Source organism: Pan paniscus, chromosome 17, assembly GCF_029289425.2.
Source record: "Pan paniscus chromosome 17, NHGRI_mPanPan1-v2.0_pri, whole genome shotgun sequence".
NCBI lineage: Eukaryota > Metazoa > Chordata > Mammalia > Primates > Hominidae > Pan > Pan paniscus.
The window spans coordinates 52,188,542-52,213,560 of record NC_073266.2 but is presented as its reverse complement, the minus strand read 5'-3'; the positions used below and the strand labels follow the sequence as shown (position 1 = coordinate 52,213,560).

At 38.3% G+C, this 25,019-nt stretch overlaps 1 protein-coding gene across 28 annotated transcripts in view; it reads right to left on the bottom strand.

The window, feature by feature from the left end:
- DTNA (dystrobrevin alpha) overlaps positions 1–25,019 on the bottom strand; it is a 410,756-nt gene that overhangs the window by 73,220 nt on the left and 312,517 nt on the right. For all 28 annotated transcript variants that reach the window (XM_055102482.2, XM_063597316.1, XM_063597318.1 and 25 more), the window contains 4 exons: positions 23,716–23,929; positions 11,652–11,737; positions 5,831–5,985; positions 1,921–2,026 (listed from right to left, as the gene is read on the bottom strand). In XM_055102482.2, coding sequence (XP_054958457.1) covers positions 1,921–2,026; positions 5,831–5,985; positions 11,652–11,737; positions 23,716–23,929 — 561 coding nt within the window. The remainder of the gene's footprint in view (positions 1–1,920; positions 2,027–5,830; positions 5,986–11,651; positions 11,738–23,715; positions 23,930–25,019) is intronic.

Below are 25,019 nucleotides of genomic sequence, written 5' to 3'. Positions count from 1 at the left end.
CTGTAATGCCATTTGCTCTTTCTATTCCCATCTCTCACATTACAAGAATTTAAATTAGCCAAACAGACTTGCCTTTACCCCAAACTGCTCTCTGTCTCCAGGAGACCAGCACAGCTCACTGGAAGACTCAGAAGCACAAGGGGTGAATGCTGATTGTCCAGTGGGAAGAGAGCGAATATCAGAGACACGGAGAATGAGAGGAAGAAAAAAGAAAGGAAGATGGGCAGAGAATGGAAAACTGGTGTGGATGAGATAATTAAGTTACTTTTTAAAAAATAGAGTGACTAATGGCTTACTTAACGAGTGGTGTTGCCTACATCTGACAAACAGATTTTTTTTTCTTTCCTGAGGCAGGTGTATAGGGCCCTAAAAAAGATGTGCAAATTATCTGAAAACAGTTCTAAATAATTCAAATGCCTCAAGAGACAGTTAACTTTCTTTGGTAGGAAATTTGAATTATAAAGCAGGCAAAGCAAAATACTAGATTTGAAACAAAGTAAAATATTAGATTTAAGTGATCAAATCCAAGTAATTGTCTACATGCTATGAGCTAGATACTAAAACAACAATAACAATTCTTGCCTTTGGTAAAGCTATTCTCCGGCCTAACCAGTCAGGAAAAACAATGAAAATAATAATAAATGAAGATAAAAAGCAAAGTGTAAAAACAAAGACATAACTAGCTCTGGACGCATTGTCTTCTAAACAAGTGTCATAACCTTTCTTCCCGGCTCTTGAGAAAGACTAGAGTGGGACTTCAATCTAGGGACAACTGTTCTGGGACGGCGCCTAAGAAACTGATCTCCTGCAGCAGGAAATGCTGAGAGAGAACGAATGAAATTATAGCTTTATGATTGGAAAATGACTAGTTCTAGAACTGTAAACAGTAACGTGAACTCATTTTGCATAATAACACGGACCTTGATTGCTCTTCGCTTCTGCATATGGATAAACATAAAAAAACTATGATTGTTAGTGATTGCAAAAAAAAATAATAAATTCATTCTTTAAATTTTCTCCATGAGAAAAACAGGATAAATTCATAACTTTTAACTAACGGATAAATAAGGGCAGATGCTAAAAATTCTGAATGATAATTTAAAATTAAGCTAACTTTAGCTGCAATGTATATTAAAGAAATACATAGAAGTTGAGTCATATATAGAGACTTAAGTTAAATCTCAGTAAGAGATAGAGACTAAATTATTTCCTCGTCAAGTCTGGAAAAATTTCAGAGTTACATTGAACAATAAGTAGGAACACCTAAAGATTAGATGGAGGCACTGAACTGCTCCATGTTTAAATTTCTGTAAATTTTGCCCCAAACGGTATTTCATATTTAAATCTGGATATGCCAACAGTAGTTCCTTTTATCCTAGAAATACTTGCTTTAAAAAAAGACATGATACGAAAGTTATTTTACTCTTATCTTTAACGTAAGTACAACTATTGAAAGCTCACAATCTGGAACATATGACTAAAGATTAACAGGGTGCTATCATCTATTTTTTTTTCTCATTTCTCCCACCTATTTCTGGCTGAGTGCCTGGGAAGAAATAATCAGTACCATGTATGCAAATATGAGAAATTCAGATCTAAAACAAATACAAAATAATGTCACACTCCTTGTTGAAGTTCGCCTTCTATTGTGCCAAGTCTTTTAACCACACCTGACTTGTAATTGAGATTCTTCTCAATTAACCACACCATGAGATTTATTTTTGGAACTGACAGTCCTAATTTTTCAGTGGTCCTTTAAGGCCTTCCCGAACAGGGAGATGGGTTAGTTCTATCCTAAACAAAACTAACAGCCACTAAATAGGCTTCCCTAAAACAACAACCTGGGCTTACTAACTGTAGAACTAATGGCCTAATTTCAATAATTTAAAAAATCACCTTTGCTCATTAGTAACTACTCACCATTTTCCACATTTGCTAGTCGATGCAGAAGAGGCAACCAGACCAGACACTGCGGGGGAGGATCTGACATAAGCGTGTCCAAGAAACCATTTAACGTGACTTTTTTCTGCATAAAAAAACCCCCCATAAATTTAGGACAGAGAATCATCTCAATTTACCTGCTATGTAAATATCATATCATTTGAGACTGAAACAAAATAGCACTCAATAAATGTCTAATATCTGAAGAAACCGAACCTGCCAAATGTGTTATTAAACTAGTTCAGAACTGAAAACATTGTTTGCTTTTTATACCTAAGCAGACATAGGACTGAATTCTCTCCACTGAGGCTGAGTCAATAGTATCACCAGGAGAAAAACAATTCCAAGAGCATCATTTGTATATATGAAAGACAGTATAAAAATAATGAAGCAAAATAAATAATTGAAATTCTCCATGAAATTTTACTCAAGAACGCATCATAGCTCATTCTACAATTTTCCTGTCAGTCAGTCTTCTAAATTTATAGAACAACTTCCCTTTTGAGCTTCCTCAACTTCCTTAAGTACTAAATATTTAGTGGTTAATGTGAATGGTTCTGTTATACAAGAGCAGGAGGGAATCCTGTTAGGACAGAACCATCTACATTTTTGAAAATTTGCTCCTTTTATTACTTTATATATAATTCCTCTCAATTCAGTCTGCTTCTTTCTCACTGTCCAGGTCCTTTTGGATGTACAAAAGGAATGCATTGTATCTATAAGTTTCTTTCAAAATGATAAAAGTAAGAAAGCTATATTAATACATGTACTGTAATGGTATAAATAACAAAATACATATTTATATGCAAAAATCACTACTTGAAATTTTGAACTAGAATATCAAAGGGGATGGGATAATTTTATTTATTTATTTTTTAAAATATTTTATTTATTTGCTTTAAAGATGGGGTCTCATTATGTTGCCCAGGCTGGACTCTAACTCCTGGTCTCAAGCTGTCCTCCTACCTCCTCCTACCTACCTCAGACTCTTGAGTAGCTGTTAATAGCCAATTCATTAAGTACAAAAATAAACTGGTCTTATTATTTTTGTGTTACCTCTTTTCGTATTTGAAATAATCTTATTCATTTTGACTATTTGTCATACTTGCTAAAAAGCACTCCTGGAAGTTTCCAACAATGCTATTATGATTTCAACATGTATAAGTTGCTTATCATTAAGGATATATATAAATCATATAACAGAACAGTCTATAGGATATTTCAAAAGGAATTTTGAACATGTCAACATCACATATAATTCTTGAACACATAGGTCCTTTTTTCTCTCTTTTTTTTTTTTCTTTTAGAGACAGGATCTCACTCTGCTGCCCAGGCTGGAGTGCAGTGGCACAATTATAGCTCACTGCAACCTTGAACACCTGGGCTAAAGGGATCCTCTCATCTCAGCCTCCCAAGTAGCTGGGACTATAAGTGTGTGCCACCACACCTGGCTAATTGTTTAATTTTTTTTTTCAGAGATGAGATCTTACTATGTTGTCCAGGCTGATCTTGAACTGCTGGACTCAAGCTCTCCTCCTGCCTCAGCCTCTCAGTGCTAGGATTACTGTGTGAGCCATCACACCAGCATAGGTCCTTTTAAGATTTTGTTTTTAAACCCCAGTCCTATTATTCTAGCTGATTTTGAATGAGACATATATTCTGAGGCATTAGCACATTTACCAATTATTCTATAATACACTACCTAAAATTCAAGAATTCAGTTATAAATGAAATTATTCTTGTTTCCATGATTGGGTGAAGTAATACAACAGGTAGTTACATTTCCTTGAGTCAGATCATCTGCATATTTGTAAATATGAACTGAAAGTGCACAAAACAAAAGCAACAACAACAAGAACACAAGAGTAACATTAACAGATGGAATTAGAAGACCAGAGTTAAAAACTCAGCCCCCTGCCCTCACTAGCTATGAACTTTATATTGTTAAAAAAGAATCATATTTTCCTTGTTAGGTCACAGGGTTGTTGCAAGCCATAAATCAGATAATTCACTTTGTGAGGCATAAAGCACTGTAAAAATAAAAGGAGCCATACATTTAGCATGCCATGAGAAAAGTTGGAAAGCGGTAAAATTGAATGAAAAAATAGATTTGTGTTTTGAAGTGATTGACTTTTTTTTTTTTTTTTTTTTTTTTTGAGATGGAGTCTTGCTTTGTCTCCCAGGCTGGAGTGCAGTGGCACAATCTTGGCTCACTGCAACCTCTGCCTCACGGGTTCAAGCAATTCTCCTGCTTCTAGCTGGGACTACAGGTGCCTGCCACCATGCCCGGCTAATTTTTGTGTTTTTAGTAGAGACGGGGTTTCACCATATTGGACAGGCTGGTCTCAAACTCCTGACCTTGTGATCCGCCCGCCTTGGCCTCCCAAAGTGCTGGGCTTACAGGAGTGAGCCACCTCACCCGGCCTATTGACACTTTTAAAAGTTAATTTCAGTAAAAAGAAAAGACTTCCTGACTCTTAATCCATAAAGCTCAGTGTAGTGAGCATTTGTTGTATGCATTTTATGGGGCAGGGATATACCTTTTTTTTTTTTTTTTTGAGACAGGGCCTTGCTCTGTCACCCAGGCTGGAATGCAGTGGCGCCATCTGGGCTCAAGCTATCCTCCTGCCTCAGCCTCCTGAGAAGCTAGGACTAGAAGCATGTACCACCATGCCTGGCTAAGTTTTAAAAATTTTTCATAGAAATGGGGTTTCCCTATGTTGCTCACACTGGTTTTGAACTCCTGAGCTCCTGACCCTCGGCCTCCCAAAGTCCTGGGATTATAGGAGTGAGCCACCACACCCAGTCAAGAGGCATTTTTAGAGGACAAAAAAGTTAGTTTGGATTCTCAAAAAATGGTAAACTAACCTTTAATGTATGGATTTCTATGCTACCACTGGGCTACGCTGGAGAATGGGCCTGGAGTCTCTCTACATGACCAGAGAGGTACACACATAGATAGCCCCCTAAACTATGCAGCTTCCCAGGGTAGCTTGAGCCATACCCAGTTAAAACACATCACTTGGAACCCCAAATGTGTCATGCTGTAGAAGATTCAGGCAGCTGTGTTTACCATATTTTGGGCCTCTCAGGTCATGATGGGGCAGATGTTGGGATTCCTTTCTGGTATCCTTTGCTAAACCAATGTTAAAGCTTGTTGCCGGGTCAAGCATATATTTCACATGAGGCTGAGTGAGACAATTAAGCCCTTTTGAAAGTGCAGTGATAGTAAAAATAATGACACCGAGGGTGTAGATGATATGGTAAGGCTTTGTGTCCCCACCCAATCCCATCTTGAACTGTAATTCCCAGGTGTTGAGGGAGAGACCTGGTGGGAGGTGATTGGATCATGGGGTGGTTTCCCCCATGCTGTTTTCGTGATAGTGAGGGAGTTCTCAGGAGATCCGATGGTGTTATAAACGGCAGATTCCCCTGGGCTTTTCATTCTTTCTCTTTCCTGTCGCCATGTCAAGAAGGTAGGTCTTTGCTTCCCTTCACCTTCCACCAGGATTGTAAGTTTCCTGAGGCGGAACTGTGAGTCTGTTAAACCTCTTTTCTTTATAAATTACCTAGTGCCGGGTATGTCTTTATAGTAGTGTGAAAAGAGACTAACACAAAAGGGTTGTTGTAGGGATTAAATTAGACAATGAAAGGAAAAAATTTAGCACAGTGCCTGCCTCATGGTCAGTAAACACTGTCTATTATTGTGATCCAGATGTGCCGGGTTTAGTTACTGGCTCAGAGGTCATTTGCCAGAGGCTGAAAAATACAATACAGGTTGCTATCACATAGAATAATTTGTCTGAGTATCTGTGACCTGGAATGACATCTAGAAGGAGGGCAACCACTGTTTGAAAGAGATACTTCCTTAAACATATTTTTCTCCTACCTGTTGGGAGAAACAGGATCTGGCTGACTGTTCTGTGTAACCAAATGAAGGACCTTCAAAAACTGCCGTGGGTAGTTTGAGAACTTCCCGAAGGAATTGGTCATATCGTCCATAAACCATCACCCCACTGGAGTCAGAAATCATTGAGAAAATATCTGATGAAAGGAAAAGGAAAGATATTATTCATCACATGAACATTCTCCACTGTTTTTGTTCAATATATCTGCTACAAATGACAAAAAAGTAGCAAAATAAACATTTTTTATGAAAGAATAATATAAAAGCTAATTTTTATGCTGAAATATTCCTGGCATAATGTTTTCTCTGGTTTCTTTTTGTAGATGATTCTGGCACATAGCAATCACAAGTAATTTGGGTAAAATTAACATTTTAATGAGAGAGACACTTATTAAATGTCTTTAATAAGACACTACGTTTTTGTTTTGAGGTCAACTATTAACTCTCATGTAGCTCAACAAGAGAAATTTTTGTATATATGAGAGAGACGCTGACTTCATTTGAAACACAATGAGAGTTTTACTATAAAGTTGGGGTGTGCGTATATTCATTTATCTAGCTAGAAATTTACCAATTTATATGATCACTAAAACTTTCGGATTTTGGTGTAAGATATTTGAAAAATCAAAGACACGGTGAGGATAAAGATGTAATGACAAACACTTGATTAACTTCCTACAGAAGCAGAAAACTTTCTATAAATTACAGTTTTCTGGGTGGAAGGCACTTGATTTACAGGGAAGGGTTTTCTGACTCGTGTAGTGAAGAGGAAGCCTGGTCTTGTGGATGATCAATGAGGTAAAGTCAGGGTCCTGGATCTTTCTCTGAAGGGCCTATGGCTTCACTGAACCACTGTTCTTCAATTTCTGCCACTATGTGCATTTAATGAATATTAATGGCATAATTTCCCAAGGTGCTTTATAATTCCTCTGTGCAAATCACTATTAGAATGAAAGGGTTTGCTATTATATAGTTTGTCACCATGCTAACTAGCTTGTCACCAGGCCAGCACAGCTGCTGGGATAAACTGCTGTGAATATGCCACCTCTATTCACTTTAGGTTTAATTTTTCAAGGTCAAAATATAATCTGGGAACATTGCTTTTACACCAAAGTCAGATGTTAAGCATATCACAGGCTTTTATCGGATTATGGTTTTGAGAACATGAATTGACTCTCATTTTCATTAAATACTCCATTTATAAAGGGTTTCTGCTGTTTCAAATAGTTTATTAACCATGAGACTATAGAGATTCTATCTGAGTAAAAAAATTAATGTACATATTTATGGGCTACAGAGTGATAGCTTGATACATGTGTTCAATGTGTAATGATCACATCAGGATAATGGGTGTTACCTTCATTTCAAACATTTATCATTTCTTTGTATTGGGAATATTCAACATCTTCTCTTCCAGATTTTTGAAAATATACAATAAAATTTTGTTAACTATAGTCAACCTACAGTGCTATAGAACACTCGAACGTATTCCTCCTACATAGTTGTAATTTTGTAGCCATTAGCTAACCTCTCCCTATCCCCCCAACCCCCTGTAGCCCTCTACCCTTCCCAGCCTCTAATAAGCACAATTCTACTTCCATGAGTTCAGTTTTTTTTTTAGCTCCCACATATGAGTGAGAACATGCAGTATTTATCTTTCCGTGAGTGACTTATTTTACTTAACATAATGTCCTCCAGGCTCATCCCTGTTGCCTCAAATGACAGGATTTCATTCTTTTTTATGGCTGAATTGTACTGAGGAGTTTAGGTTGTGTCCAGAAGATGCTGAGGGAGATACTGAAGAATTTAAAGTAGGTCAGTGCGTTAGAAAGTCTATGGGTAGGCGTAGAGGCAAACCAACCAGTTCAGTAATAGAAACTCAATAAATATGCAGTATTTTTCATAATACTAGTCTTTTAAAAAGACTTAAAAAGTCCTCCCCAAAGCTTTAGAACAGCACATGACATACCAGGCTTACAGCATTGGATTTAGAATCCCTTACGATCCTTAGAACTACCCAGGAGCCCTAAGACAGAAGTATAAACAAATGTTCCAACCCATTAAAACAGCTTATAATTGGGCCAAGAACAATCTGACAAAATAGTAGTGTTATTAGGTAAGTTTATGTTTAGGTTGCCATGGCACATGACTGCAGGGGGCGCCCTTCATCTCCTAAGCTGTGTCAATGATGCTCCCTGGAATTACACAGGGAACACCCTACCACTGAATGGTGCCCTAATTACTGGAAATTATGTTGCAACATAGTGTTGTTTTCTCTTCTAATGCATTTTAAAGCATTAAGAAAATCAACTTCAAATTTTCTGTTGCTTTCTCTTTGTTTTTTAAAATTTCCGACTTATTTTCAGCCAATTATTCTTGCTCTGTGTTCCCCAACAATAAGGGAGTAGCTGGAACAAGCTAAATATCTCTCAACCCTATGCACAAAAATAGAAAAATTGCCAAACAAGCACAGCTGGCATTTTGGCTTAACGTGAATTAGAAAAACTTTAAAGAAGGGAAAACAAAACCCTCAAGCCTGAAACATTCTATATCCCTTCATTTTACTTTTTCTTATTACAGAAGCAACGTAGAAAATCATGACCTTACCTGTTTTTTTGTTTTGTTTTGTTTTGATTTGTGTTTTTGAGATGGAGTCTCGCTCTGTTGCCCAGTGTAGTGGCGTGATCTCAACTCATGCAACCTCTGCCTCCTGGGTTCAAGTGATTCTCCTGCCTCAGCCTTCTGGGTAGCTGGGACTAAAGGCATGTGCCACTATGCCTGGCTACCTTATGTGTTTTATCATTAAAATGCAAGCCAGCAAAAGAATACAATAGGAACACCCACAATCCCACTCACCAAGGGGCAGCCACTGGTCTCTGCGGACAGATTTTGTGGGTAAATTTGCCCACATTCCCTCATTCCATTAATAATTATCACAGAAACTAGAAATATTCATAACTCAGGATATTCATTTTTGACCAGTTAACATTCTGGAGAGATTTTTGTGACCAAATTACCTTTAACTAAATTGTTTTTGGTCAAATTGATTTTAACCAAGTTACCTGGAAACCGCTAAAACCATCTTCCCAGGATTAACTATACAAAGAGTGACTCCTCAGTCAGAGAACCAGGGACACATAAGGGTGTGATTCAGGTGCACTGCTCTCAAAGTGGGGAATGCGATTTATCGGGGTCACACTATCTGTATTTCTACAGAATCTGTGATATTGTGGGCTTGTTTCTGCAGACTAGAAAACTTAGTTTACCTCCAAGGGGACACATGCATTTGTTGCTTCTTTCACTGCCCTAAAGAGGATAGACTTTGGCCACTAGAGAGTGCTTTGTGGAGGGTGATGGGATGGGGTGAGGAGAAAGTACTGTAGCAGTTATACTGTTTCCTTTGAACTCCTGGACCCAAGAGAGAACTGGAAGGGTTTTCACAATTGTAAAGATCTAATCAATAACTTAGTTATATTTTGAACTTCGTAACTGTGCTGACATTGCTAGTCCCTTACCTACCAGCCATTCCCTTCATCTTTATTTGTCCCACATTTGTTCATGGATTGCTCATGGGTTGAGGGAAAGGGATGGCCCTTTTGAGCACAGGAGGTGAAAGTGGATTACACAATGGCCATTGCTGTCATACTTTTTCTCTAACCAGTAATTAGTTTAGTAATTGGTCTGAGATGCCACCTAGGTGATGGGCTGTAAGGGCTTGGGGACCTCTGTAGTGAGATGTGACTCCTGTGACTGTCACCTCCACCAAGCCCCCCTCCCTCCCTCACCCTCCACCCTTACTCTTGGAGGAGGATGAAATCTTACACTGAACAAAGCTGAGTGGAAAGACAGCAAACACCAGGACTTCGAGGGCTCAGAATTAGCCTGGTATGTTAAAGGTTGACAGACGTTCTGAGATGCAGAAAACTGGTTTTCTTAGATTTCCTTAAACCTATTTTAATATGGGACCCTTCTATCCAGGTACCTATTAATATAATATTAAACAGGTATTTTTAGATGTCTCTCAAGTGGATTTTTTTGTTTAGCTTTTGTTTTGTTTTTTACATTTATCTAATGTCCTCTTCGTAAATGGCCAGTTGGGGTTGGCAGACAAGGTTCTCAGAACTTCCTTCCTTAGCCTTGGTTCATTTTGCTAAACTTTCTCTTTCTGGCTTAACCCTGAGGGAAATGCCCGAGGATTACTCTGAAGCTTTTTTTTTTTCTTTTTTTTTTTTGAAAAAAAAAAAAAAGAAAAAAAAAAGCCCTTGGTGTCAGCACCTTCTAATTTAGCTATTATCTCTCAAATAAGCACTGAGGTAGATAGTTTTTAATTTTCTATATCTTTCAGGCTAACAAAAGAGAAGCTACATGGCTCCTCCTAAGGTCTGGCTAGGCTTCTCTGAATCCTGGCTGTCTTTGGCTCTCCATGGAGGGAAGTCCCAGAAGTGAGGGAAGCTGTGTGGCTACCTGAGGCTTTGTTGTCCCTTTCACTTACTTACTGGTCCACTGGAATGACTCATCCCTGGAGCATCTCCAGGGAAATTTCAAAGGAACAAAAGGTGTTCTGTGTCTTCCTTTATTCTTTCCTTTTGGGTGGATCAAGAAGCAAGCGATCTCACTCAGAAGGGGACAGGCAGCAGGTGAGCCTTGTGCTGTGAGCCACACAGATGGCTGCATGCAGCCAGGTGTGATTCTATGGGTATCTTACAAAATCCCAAAATTTAGGATACAGAAGGAGGCTGAGGACTAAAGAAGTGAAGTAACTGCCAAAGGATAACTCAGCAAATTAGTCACATAGCTGGGCTTGCAACCTGGAACTCCCAATTCCCAGGACAGTGCCCTTTCTAACACAGCATTATAGCCCCAACTCATACTATTTAGGGGAAAGGATAGGGTTAAATGGAAATTTTAAATTTAAACAGCGGCATCAACATCATTTTAAACTAGTTAGAAATAAATATTCTTTTCACCCACCCTCATCCTAGGCCTACTGAGTCAGAAATTCTTGGGGTGGGACCCAGAAATCTATGTTTTACTGAAGCCCTCCAGGTGATTCTGATGCACACTAAAATTTGTGAACCACCTGTGTAGAAAAAAAAGTCAGGGTTCAAATCCTGGCATCATCTTAGCCATATGGTTAACTGAGTCTCAGTTTCTTTACCTAAAGCAAACAAACAAACAAACAAACAAACAATCTCCAGTGTGTCGTTGGTTAAGGAACTCTACCATATTTAGAGACAAAATGTTCATTAAGGCCCACAATTACTCAATGTACTTTAGCTACCATGCTTTTACTGGCATCTAGTTAACTCTGTCAATGCTGTCTCTATGTAATTCCTATTCTTCTTTCCTGACATTGTTGGCTTTGAAACCTTTGGAGTTCCCAGTGATTTGAACAGTGCTGGCTGAGAAGAATGAGGAAATGTGCCAAGAGTCTTGCTTTTAGAAGATTTAAAGGGGAAGGTTTCCCACTAAGCCTTCATGTGCCTATCATCCTGTACCACATGTAAGGCAGTATAACACAATTAACTGCAAAGAGTGCTTATTTTACTTTAATTTCAGAAAGAGGCCAGTTGGTGATACTCAACAGGTTATAGGTAGAGGAAAACATTCATTTCATTAGCATTTATCTAATATGAAAATATCGCTATGACAAAATCCAAACATCAGTGAAAAATGTATTTCAAACAACTCTCATAGAATGAGGAAAGATACAAATGGGGAGGGGACATAGGGGAATGAGGGAGAGAAAAGGGTGGTACCTAGCAAGGAAAAGCAAACAGACACACAAGGAATAATAACTTACATCTTAATTTGTCCATGATCTTCCCTCCACACAATGTGGCTAAAGCCATTTTGACAGCAAATACTGAAATTTTACCATGGCCTTCCCTGTTTAATGGTAATAGAAAAAAAACAAAAACAAAAACAAAACAAAACCGTGATGTCATTTGGAGCACTTCCAGCAACAAGGTTTGACATTTTCTATTCTGTAGAAATCACAGGATACATAGCTGCATGCCTTATGTGGGCACATCCATTTTATAAAAGGTTGTGAAAACAATTCAATGCACATATCTGAAGAACTGTCTATTCAATGTTTCCTTAAGAGACATCAGAATCTCTTAGCTTATTCTTTGTATATGTCACTTGCTCAAAATATGGGCTGATAGCCAGAGGAATATCTACTAGCTAACTATGGATTTAAATAACAGAACATGCTTTTCACTTGGAGTTTCATAAAATGATTTTTGCGCACAATAATTCCAGAATCTCTATAATTTACTTAAACAGAGCTTCAGAAACATCATTTTTTTTTTTTTTTGGTCAGAGAATTTCTGAATTTGAGGTTAGGGTAACTATGGGGACTTTTTCATCACACATTTTTTTCAACCATCATTTCCTACCCACAAGCCAACTGTGCTTATGTGATATATTTACTTTTCAAAGAGAGCTGCTATTTTAAAGGGGCAAAAGTAAAAGCTCTGGCCGAGCATGGTGGCTTACGTCTGTAATCCTAGCACTTTGGGAGGCTGAGGTGGGCAGATCACTGGAGGTCAGGAGTTTGAGACCAGCCTGGCCAACATGGTGATATCCTGTCTCTACTGAAAATACAAAAATTAGCCAGGTGTGGTGGTGCACGTCTGTAATCCCAGCTACTTAGGTGGCTGAGACATAAGAATCGCTTGAACCCGGGAGGTGGAGGTTGCAGTGAGCCAACATTGTGCCACTGCACTCCAGCCTGGGCGACAGAGGGAGACTCTGTCTTAAAAAAAAAGTAAAAGCTCTGTTTGAACACTTTCTTTCTACCCAAATGACACAAGTGCTGCCAAATCCTCATTGATTCAGGAAGTATAACAAATCTGTCCTTCACAAATGTGATGTAAAGGGGATATGATAAAAAGTATAATGTTTCAGCTAAATGATTTTCCAGCTGGAATCAACTGTTTATTCTTATACTTTGGAATCAGAAACTGTATCATATTAGTAATTCATTTATTTGATAGTTGCTAAACTTAAGAATGGTCAAAAGAGTTATTTAAAATAATAATGTGTCTGAAAGGTAAGTAAAGCTTGTATTGGCAAAGCTTTAGTACATGGAATAAATAATTTATATGAATAAGATTCATATGCCTTATATGTAAGAAGAATAAGATATAAATAATCGTGGTTTTGTTCCTTATTAGGTTTCAGAGAGGGATCATTTGTTATTTATCACTGTCGCTGTCATTTTTAGTGTAATACCTCAAATACAACCAGCCAGAATGCAAAATTGACTGAACCCTATGCTAGTGACTCTTTCACATTTATTTCTAAGCCTCAGCACCAGATTTATGTAATCATTTATCTGAAACCTTCACTTAGATACCTCATGCCAAACTAAGTATGTTCAAAAGAGAACTCATTATCTTTACAGAGCTCTTCCATAATACTCAGACTCACCGTAGTACTAACCTGCTGTTCCTCCTGCAGTCCTTCTGCTGGTTATTAGAAACACCAGGTACCTAGTTACCTGAAAATGAATCCTGAGTTGGGGTCGCCTTTGATTTCTTGCTCTTCCTTAATTACTACCACCCTGAACAAATGTTTGAAGGACTCAGCTAGACTTGTTACCTGTATGTTGAATCCATTCCCTTCTTTTCATTCCCACTGTCACTGCTTCCATCAGCTCTTGCTTTAACACGGTCATAACCTCTGAAATGATCTCTCTGCTTGCACACTCATATCACAAATTTGACCATATTATTTCATTGCTTAAAACCCTCTGGCCGCCTTTTGCCCTCAGGACGAAGTTCTAACGTTTGCTCATGGCACACCCAGCAGTCTCGTCTAGTCTCCTCTGCTACCATTTCTGTTGTTGTACTGCACACCATGGTCAAACTGTTCAATGCCTCCTGGCCCCTCCCCCTCCTAACATGGTCTGCCCACAACCCTCCCATCCATTTGTCAAGATGCCACTCAATATCATTATTCACCCTGCTCTGAAAACAGCTTTTCTCCTAGATGTCTAGGAAATCACTCTGCCCTTCACTTTTTACTTATTATGTGGCATCTGTCACAATGAATGACCTTGATGTGATTTTTACATGTCCACAACGTGACTGGATTCTACATTGTGAGATCCTTCAGTGCAGAGATGATGTTTTCTGAATTACTTGAATTCCTAGTGCCTAGCACTTGGTCTCACACAGAGTTAGTGACTAATACATTTCTTATATTAAGAAATGATTAGTAATCATTATAAAAATTACACCTAGAATTTTGAGTGTCCATCCACTCAGTGAGTTATTAATTTTAGAGCAGGTAGCTGTAATAGAAATGCAATGATTTTGTAAAAACCAGCCTATTCAAAAGTATTCCTGTCCTCCCATTACATGGATAACTGGAAGTATCAAACATTTGACCTCAGGAGGTAATTAGCTTTTTTCCTAAACTGTAACATGGTTCAAATAATGAGAACAGTAAAGTCTACAAGGCATGGAAGATTAGCAATCACATAGCAATAATGTGGCCCTCAAAATGCAAAGAAATCGAGGAGCATTATATGTGAGGCTTCAAGAGCAATACAGTTCCTTTCAATGAATCCGAGAGAATAATTTATTTAAAAGGAGAGGATTGACCACCAATGATTTTGGAACAGAGAGTTCTCCAAAGGATGAAACAATGATAGCTCATAGGTGTACTCTTAGACCTCAGCTTTTAATGAAGAAGATCATGGGGAGATTGCCAGTCCTGTATTGTTCCTGGAAATGGAAGATTGATGATATTAGATCCAACAGTGGTTATATCAGAGCTGTTCTGCCAAATTGACACAATAAATCTAGATAAATCACCAAGTGGAGGGCAGCCGAATGAGGGTTTTACAGGAACTCAAGGGTGAAATTAGGCCACTGGAATCTATTGTTATGCAAGGTACTGTGCCAGATTGCAAATGTGACTCTGTCATGAAGAAGGATTCTGGGGGTATGCAGGGATTTAGGTCGTGGCAAGCACACCAAAACTGGGTGAGTTCATACTTTGCTTATCCCAGGCACTGGATAAATATTTATGCGGTTTGAGGAGTGAGCAGAGATGACTGACTCTACAACAGAGAATGGGAGCACTAAAGACTTAAATACAAATGGATATTTTTTAAAAGAACATTTTTTGTAAATACAACAGGGTGAAGAGGAGGGTGTCCAATTTTAAAGAGGGGGCCTTTAAAAAATATCAGCTTTTTTTGAAGAGTAAATATATCACATAAGCACAGTTGTATTGTGAGTAGGAAATAATGGTTGAAAAAAATTTGTGATGAAAAAGTCCCTATAGTTACCCTAATTTCAAATTCAGGAATTCTCTAACAAAAAAATCATGTTTCTGAAGATTTGTTTAAATAAATTATAGAGACTGTGAGATTATTCTGCACAAAATTATTTTATGAAACCCAAAGTGAAAAGCGTCTTCCGTTGGCTAGTTAGCCAACCACAGTTAGGTAGCATATATTCCTCTGGTTATCAGCCCATATTTTGAGCAAAACATGGGACCAGGGTCCCTATTTCATTGTGAAAAAAGGCACTGGCATTAACACAGGAAGCAAGGAGTAGAGAAAAGCTGATACATGCCAAATGGAAAAATTTAGGAGCTATGATCATCAGGAATTGTCATTAGTTGGGACCAGTTTGATTTACAAACAGCCAATAAAATCTGTTAAGTGTCTAGGAAGCAGAAAGACAAGTGCATGAGGATGGATAATGGGAAGCTCCTCAGAGTCCTATACAAACGAGCAGGAAAGCAGCATATTGCTCCAAAATGACTATGTCTCTGGCAATGCCTTTGCAGTAAGGTAGTAAAACTGCACCCATGGAATGCTGGCTGTCAGCTGCAACCCAGGAAGCCAACCACCAGTGTGTGCTGAGGTTGAAAAACATAGATTTTCCCTAAAACTTCAGGCCAAACAGCCTGGGAGTGGGGCAGCATCAGGAAGTGCACAGAAAAAGTCTATATACTTCTCTTGCTTTTATAAAAAGCCATGGCAGTATGCCTTCAACTTCATGTGCAATTCTGACTGCCATCTCAAGACATAAAAGAGCCAGCTGTGTTTGAGAGACTGGATGCATCACAGGGCACAAGTCTGGATGGATCACAGACTTTTAGGGGCGGGATCAGCCTTAGGAGTCTGTGATGTGGTCAATCACATGGCCATGTAAGTCTTTCTTTGTGAATTAAGGCTGCTAGTACAGTTAATTCTTTGGTAATATAAAAGGCACAGTAAAAGCTTAAAGAATTAATATTAGCATATCATTTTATTATTAAAATAGTAATTGGCCAGGGGTGATGGCTCACGCCTGTAATTCCAGCACTTTGGGAGACTGAGGTGGGCAGAACAAGAGGTCAGGTGATCAAGACCATCCTGGCCAACATGGTGAAACCCCGTCTCTACTAAAATACAAAAAATTAGCCGGGCATGGTGGTGTGCACCTGTAGTCCCAGCTACTTCGGAGGCTGAGGCAGGGGAATTGCTTGAACCCAGGAGGCGGAGATTGCAGTGAGCCAAGATCGCGCCACTGCACTCCAGCCTGGTGACAGAGCGAGACTCCATCTCAAAAAAAAAAAAAAAAAAAAAGTTATTTTATTTTTAAAATAAAATAATAGTATTTTGTTTGTAATGTTTTCCATTTCAATGCAGAGAGAAAACAGCGCATAATACATACTTTATTCATTTTCTCCATTACTGTCTTTTGGCATAGTGGAATATGTTCTGTTTCTAAGCCAATTACCCTGGAACTTTTGCCTATACAAACTTTACTTTCTTGTTCTAGATCGACATTCAAAAATTCTCAATAAAATTGTGTATTGGTATATAATTAACATGTAACAAGGTATTTAAGAGAACCAGGCTAATATATGCAAATTATCAAAAGCACAAACTGAAATGGCTTCATAAATCAATGTTTCTTGAAATCTTTTATCTTCCTTTACATTTTGTTTTCTCACTCTGAGACTTTTCAAGTTATTCTAGGGGACAACTGATTGAAAATGGAAAGAGGAAGGCACTTACTCTTTGGTTAAAATATATATAGTGATTCGTAGGGTGTTTTATGTTAAAAATTTGAATTACTTCAAAATTTGACTTGTCATAATAAGAAGTGAGAAACTGCTTTAGTCTGCCCTGGGTTTCCCATAATCTTATAAAGAGACATACTGATTTCTTTCAACTAAGAATATATTATTTATATGGAAAAGTTGCAGGGAAGAGAATATTTGTTTTTGACGAGAAGATAAAACATCAAATAGATATTGATCGATAGGGCTGGATGCTAAGTACAGAAGGTAAATTTTCTCCAAATTGCCAACAGAGTTTCCTGTTTGAAGTTACAAAATCCCATGAGAAATTTGAAGTTCTTTTAAGTAAGATTCAATTCTGACTGATTCTTTCTTAAACAGACAGAAGGAATTATTTCTCTATTTAAGAGTACTAAAATCAGAAGCTCTTCTTTTACCAACATATTTTACAAAAACATTTGGTAAGCATTTTTGATAAGCAGAGGCACAGCACTCAAACTGCTCTTTCTCACACATTTTGGTGGCTTAATTAACGGAGAGAATTGCTTCCTCCCTCTGCTTCCACAACATGCCTCTACTATAACACATTTTTTATCTGAAAATTATTTTGCTCATATGGATCACTCATTTAGTCACTCAATAAATATTGATTAGCATTGTCCTAGAGGTTGGGGATATACAGATGAAAAAGGTGTGGTCTCTACTCTTCATTTGCTCACAACATATTGGAGATAAAGGGTCAGAAACAGTTAATTTTAATACAACCCATTTTCCAAGGGTATCTCATCTCATTTCATCTTGTCTTATCATTTATTCCCAGCCTATCATAACACCTACCACATAGCAAGCTCTTTACATATGTCAGTTCAATTAATGAATGCACAAGTGAGAAGCAACTTTCTGATTTACCACTTGAGATTTATATTGAGAAATATAACGTGTTTGAATACGATGATAATGATTGGCTTTATGGCCGTTTCTTTTAGATTGTGCAGTTATGTGATGCTTTGAATTTAGAAGTGTTCAAAGGCATAATTAACTCTGGTTTGGGGCGTAGTGAAGTTAACCCGTGAACAGACAGAAACCCTTTATTTGGATCTGGCTTCTCTCTGGGCCCTCCACAATGTTAGCAAAACATCTGGGAAAAGTACTCCTTATAGCGCTGGGGCAGGTGAGTTTGCTAGGGGTTTCTCCAGAACAGAAGGGGTCAATACTGTTGGAATGCCCCCATACCCCTTGAAATTCCTCATCTCTCTTGAAATTCTACCTGCTACTCATTCAAAGTATGTCAGATAAACAACGAGTGACATTAGGATATTTAATGTATCTACAGCTGTGAAAATTCTTTGGAAAGTGATTCCATTTTAGCAGGATGTAGAAATTTTGAACAAAGTATTTTTCACTACAACAAGATTTTAGTTAGTAGAGGAGAACGTTCTATGGACATCTTGAAATTTAAGACATGCAAAGAAAAAAGTCACCACGCCAAGTAAACACTGTTTTAAATATCTAGTCTTGGCTGTATAGATAATAAAAGAGAAGAACATTTGGTTTTTTATAACTCTTCTCTTTTTTTCTTCTTTGCTTTCACAAATCTACATAGTCTCAAACATGAACAATACTTTTTTTGGTGCAGAGAAATGGTTGTGTACTTTGAAGTACATTTTGCATTAAATATCGAATCATTTTTTAAATTCGAAAGGCAGAAGGATTTTGGCAGAGTACCAGGCATTTCATATCCATGCATTTGAAATAGTTCTGTGGTCTTTTTTGTAGCATTGGAAGGCTCAGCAGTGGGCATGGGTGTTCAAATGGCCCAGTAAGGTGCAATATGGCAAACAGGGAGGAAAATACCAGGATTTTGTATTCTCTACGTAAGACTATTATGTGATGGACTTGTAGTTCTGGGTAGCTGTCATAAAACTGATCCTAATGCTACAATGTAAAACATGTTAAGTCCAAATATTTCTTCCACATACACTCTTTCAAATGTGTATAAATACCAGAAACTGGAAAGATTAGGAATGTAAGCATCAGAATAATATCCTGTAATAAGCAAAACAAGTCTGGGAGAAAAAATGTTAATTAATTTTCATTTTAAAAAGTGAAACAGAAAGCATGAATAGAGCTGAGCTTAAAACAGTTCCTGAAACAAAATGAGTTTTCCCTCATTTACCTCATTTAGTATGATGCTGTATGACCTGCAAATTATTTAACCTCTTTCTATCTCCTCTACTGGAAAATCATGATAATATAGTGCCAAGTCAGTAAGACTATTGACATATAGTAAATACTGAGTACATCTTATTTTTTAATACAATTATTATGATTATCATGGAAGACTATAGCTTGACCTCTGAAAATAGGAAAATCACTGTTCCTTTTAATATTTTTAACTGTCATACTGTGATTTTTGAGTGACTGAGTATATATGATAATGTTATTTGCTAAAAACAAGGCTACAGTCACATAATCTACTTTATGAAGAACTGTCTTACGAAAGAAGATACTACTGAATTGAAATGAGATTGAGTCAAGACAACTTGTTTTTAGTGTTTCCTGGGGAAGCAGGGAGAAGGTGAGAGGAGCACATAGAAGTCTTTTGTAAAAATAGGATCACCAACATTGGTAACCATGAACACTTGTTTTTTTTTTTTCTGTGGAGCAGAAGTAAAAATAGAGGGTCTGAATCTAGGTGACTGGGACCCGCTAGTCTTTGTAATATATTGGAGATCAAGGAAGACTTAATCTCAGAAAAAGAATTAAAAGAAAACTGGCCAGACATGGTGGCTCATGCCTGTAAATCCCAGTACTTTGAGAGGCCGAGGCAGGCGGATTGCTTGAGCCCAGGAGTTCAAGACCAGCCTGGGCAATATGGTGAATCCCTATCTCTACTAAAAACACAATTACTAGCCAGGTGTGGTGGTGCACGCCTGTAGTCCCAGCTACTCGGGAGGCTGAGGCACAAGAATTGCTCTAGGCCAGGAGGCGAAGGCTGCAGTGAGCTAAGATTGTGCCACTGCACTCCAGCCTGGGCGGCACAGTGAGACTCGGTCTTAAAAAAAAAAAAATAGTTAAAAGAAATTAGTACGACAAGAGCTCAGAAAGATCAACCTTGGATTTTCATTCATTGATTCATTCTTGTGTTGGCTATGGTCTCAGGTGCTGTTCATAAGAAGAATAAAATATGGTTCTTTCCTAAAGAAGTCTTTGGGAGGCAGTCATATAAACAGTCAGACATGCACTATAAGACAATAGCAGAATCAGGTGCAAGGAGAGGTGGACCTGTGGAAAGGTGATCAACTTGACCATGACAGGCGAAAGGCTCCACAGAGCCTCAGAGTTTGTGACTGCACCTCTCAAAAAGGCTGCACATTATAGGCTTTTAAGAATTATTTTCATCTTTTAACTTTCTGCAATATTTTTCTTTTGAGTTACTCTCTATTTCCTACAAAATAATAAGAACAACATTAAAGGTCCTTTGAAGACTTCAAAGAGTTTTCCCCCTCCTCAATAGAATATGGACAAGAGGTGACAGAAGAAGCTGCTGCCAGTTTGCTGGGGGGATTCTGGAGGAGACAGAGGAGTGGAAGGCTCCTGGCAGCAAAGAAGGGGAGGTGGGAGGCCAGTTCCTTGGGTGATCGGAGGAAAGGGACAAGAGGAAGAGACTGGCTCAAGTTCTGGCTGCTCCCTCACATATCTTCTTCCCTCTCAGCCCCTGGTCTTATTTCTGACATCTCTTTTCCCATCCTTCTCAGGCACACTCATCCATTCCACTAGACGCCTTAAAAAAGATAACATCTGGCCGTGGAGAGATTTGCTTAGAAGTTGGTTGGTAACTGCTCCCTGGGTGACCCCCTCCCAGGAATACAGCCATTTTTAAAAGGAGTGTCACAAAAAACAAAAATCTTCTGGACTCAAGGAACTGTGTCTTCAGGGACAGAATGGCAAGCATGAGCATAAACCACTGGGGTCCACTGCCCACCCCCAACATTGTACAAATCATCTACAGATGTAGTTATCATATCTTCTGAGAGGCTGACTTGCCAACGAGCAGAGAGAAATCTTGCAACCAGGAAACTGATTACAGTCTGCAGAAAGCATCCTGGTATGAAAATTGAGATCCGGATGGTTTTTTGGTGGGAGAGGGAATGCTATTCTTGGGGAGCTATGGCTGTGGGAAGGTAAGTCTGGTTCTCAGAAGTACATCCCAGTAAAGGAGGCATCAATCCTCATCTCAGGTTACCACTTTCTTCACGAAGTTCAACTACCTGGGAGTCTAGTGAATTTTAAGGCACCATCCCCTCCCCCGCAAAATGGCCAAGTTCTTTGAATCCAAGTTCTTATTCTTCATGAGTTTAAATCACTATACTGCCTTTCTTTTTTTATTTATTAATTTTTAGCAACACTTCTTCAGAGTCTAGGTTCTTAAGGCATCTCTAATTTTTATTTTGGATTTTTTCCCTGTTTATTTATATGTCCATTTAAAATATGACAAATGGGAGAGAATCTCCTAAATGTTTCAGCGATTCTGTAATAGCAACAGCACATCTTTCTTTTAGTAGTACCAGGATCATTCATGTCTGCCAAAATACAGACGGTTCTCTTAAACACTTGGACTCTGTCGTGGGACAGGTGGTAGGAAGTGGCATCAGATTTCCATGCTGGGTCTCATTTGGATAAATTGGAGTTTACTATTATAAGAAATAGAATTTGAACATTTATTTTATTCTTAAGTTTCTCTTCTTATATTCACTTCTAAATTACATATCCAGTTAGCTGTACTTCCTGATGGCTTACATTTCACATCCAAAATTCCATGCCATCAGATGGAAAATTTGAGTGTCAGTAGGACTGCCTATGCTCATTTGCTACGCTGAAGGAGCAAACGCAGAAGTGTCTGCAGAGTAGGATCTCTACATGGATATGTTTATAAATCTTTGCAGTGAAATTTGTCTATGTGGATGTGTTTATAAATCTACTACAATGAGATTATTGAAAGTACACATCAGGAGGCTTCCTATCTATATGAAGAATAGGCACCAAATAAAGATTTCTTCTGAACTTTTTTGTGAATTGTTCCTTACCTTGGAATAGATGTCAAACTTAGCTTTTCATCAATCTTGAAATGATTCAGCTATATTTTCAGCAGCTATTTAGAGACCGTTCATAGCTCTATATTTAGAAGTGATCTAGCAAATATTTCTGACCAAAAGTGAAAAATCTAACTATATTTTTGTGAATCCTATATATCTCACAAAATACCCCCTTCCTTATTGTTAGTCTGGTTTCTGGTCTATATTTATGGAGTGGGTGCAAATGATTATTTGGCTTTGATTCTTTATGAGTTCTCTAGCAGTACTCCAGGATTTAGTGAGATATTATATTTCTCTTTTTGCAGTTTCCATTGTTACATTTCTAACAAATAAGTCTCTTGACATCTTTAGGGGCAAATCTGAAAGCTGCCACACTCTTGTCACAGGGCCAGGTTAGAAATGCCACTACAGAAATGCCATGGCCAGGTTCCATTCTGCTGCCTCTGCTGCCTGTCATGTGGAACCACAGTCCTCTTTACCTGCCCCAGCATCCAGTTACTATAGTGATTAAGCCAGAGCTGTACATCTCGTTCTGAAGTGTGCACAGCCGAAGCAAAGACTCTACCAACCTGGAATGCTAGTTGTAAAATTGTTGATTTTAACTGAAGAATTTCTCAAAATATAAATATCACGAAGACAATAATGCACACTGGAAAAACTGAGCAGGAACGATTCTGTTAACACTCTAAGTTGCAAAGTGACAGCTGGTAGCTTTTGTGAATTGCAAAATAACATTAGCCTGGCTGGAACATCTCCACTGCGGGGGTAAATACTTCCAAGCATTGGCCAGACAATGAGACTAAGTAAAACCTTCTGAGAATCTTAAAATGTGATTGCTGAAAGGTCAGGTTAGCAATTTTCCTTTTAATATTCAAAACAAGCAGTGGAAGTGGAGGGGGTGGTACTACATCCAGGTTGGAGGCTATTGGCAAAAAGCCCTCTTGAAATTGTAGGCTGAGAATGTAATTCAGGGGAATCCACATATACCTTGGTAAAGAAACCTTTGTTGAACACCTAAGTCCCCACTCGGCCACTAACATGCTGCGAGACACCAAACAAGTGACAATTTCTTTGTGCTTCATTTCCTTCATCTGTAAAATGAGATATTTGGACGCACAGCCTTTAAGATCTCAGCCAGCCCTGAAATTCTCTGATTCTAAAAGGGAAAATTATACAAAAATGAAGCTGAGCTTCAGTTGTGGTCTGTGGACAGCATCCCCTTATTTTATGATCGAAACACTTAAATTGACCAGTCCATTTAACGCAAGTCATAGTTACTTTGACTGGGATAGTCAAGAAACCCTTTTCAATTTCTTTCTTGTTTGCTGTAGGGCCTTGTTAGGACACCTCAGAAACACTGTCTTAAACAATTTGCAAAGAAGAGAGTTAAAAAGATCCTCCCACTTCACGCTTCATTAAATCGCTCCACAGGCAATCCTCTCGAGCATCCACAGCTTCCAGGAAGCATGGGATGAGTTAACTAAAGGTCAGCACATAAAATACAATTGTCCTCAAGTTCCTCTGGCACCATTTTACTCTCTAGTCTTTTTCACAGGATTTAAAATTTATATTAAACACATGGAGACTTTACTGACATAAGCATCCACTGTAAGAAAAAAGAGAGTAAAAAAAAAAAGAGAGAGATATAAAATTATTTGGGAAAAAGACCAAGTAAGACAGGAAGTGAAAGCCAAACATGTAGAGAGGAACAGACATTCAGAGGGTGCTTACGGATCAAACGCTGCAAGCAGGAAGTTAAGGAGGAGGCTGATGGACTGCTCCACATGGATTTGGTGAGTGGTTGGCATCCGTTTGTTGAGCTGGTAAAAAATAGTGGAGAGCACAGCCTCTAAGCGGGACACGTTGAGTTCAGTGTTTGGGTCCAGGTTGTTCAGAGCATTTTCCCGCAATGCTTCTATGACATTCCATATGTCCACCAGGTGCACTACAATTAAAGCAGAGTTAACACATCAGCCCAAAGTAATGGAAGGCAAATACATCAGTTTACATGACCCTCTGTCCTGTTTTTTTCTAGGTATCTCACATGTGTGCAGCTGTTGCAGGAGGTCAACATAAGTAAATGAACATAGGCTGTGCATTATCTCTAAGACTTGATGTGCATTACATAATAGCAAGCAAATGATTTACTGACCACCACAATAGATAGTTATTTCCAATCTTCACAATCACTCTTGAAATACAGCTATTATCCCTGTGTTACACATAAGATAACTGAGGATCTGGAAACTGAACTGACAAATGCAAAGGTAGAAGAGGAGTCAATGGCAAGACTAGCATTCAGATCCAAGTCTATCGGTTTAAAAGTTATTTCCCCATTGCACACCCTGCCCCCTCAAAAAGAAAAGGCCAACATTTAAATTCTAGTGTTTGAAAGGATGTCCAAATTATATTTGAGTATTTAAAATGTTTTCATTTATTTATGTGTTTTTTAGTAGTATGCTGTTGGAAACAAGAAAAAAAAAAGAAAAGGTAGGCAGGAAGACAAGGTAAAAAGGAAAAGTTATGTATACACTGCAGCAGCAGCAGAACTAAGTCACACATCACTGAACTAGGCTGGTCAAGATCAAGAAGTTTCTTGGCTACATTATTACCAGCTGATTTAAGTCATGGTTACTTTCACTAGGGTAGTCAAGAAAGCTGTTTCTATTTTCTTCCCTATTTGCCCTGAGGTCTTGTTATGAGATCCAGAAACCATGATCACGACCAAGATAAAGAACATGTCCTCACCCTCAAAAGTTTTCTCATGCTCCTCTGCAATCCATCCTCATTCCCTGTTCCAGGCAACTACTGATTTGCTTTCTGTTGCAAACTTCAATTCTTAATAACTGTAAGTATATGGTAAACACTCTTTTTTGGGTCTGGATTCTTTTACTTAGTGTTAACTGTTTTGAAATTCATACATGTATTGCTGAAAGTATCAATAGTTTTCTCTTTTTTATTGCTGAGTAGTATTCCATTATATGGATATATCACAATTTGGTTATCAACTCACTTGTTGATGAACATTTGGGTTG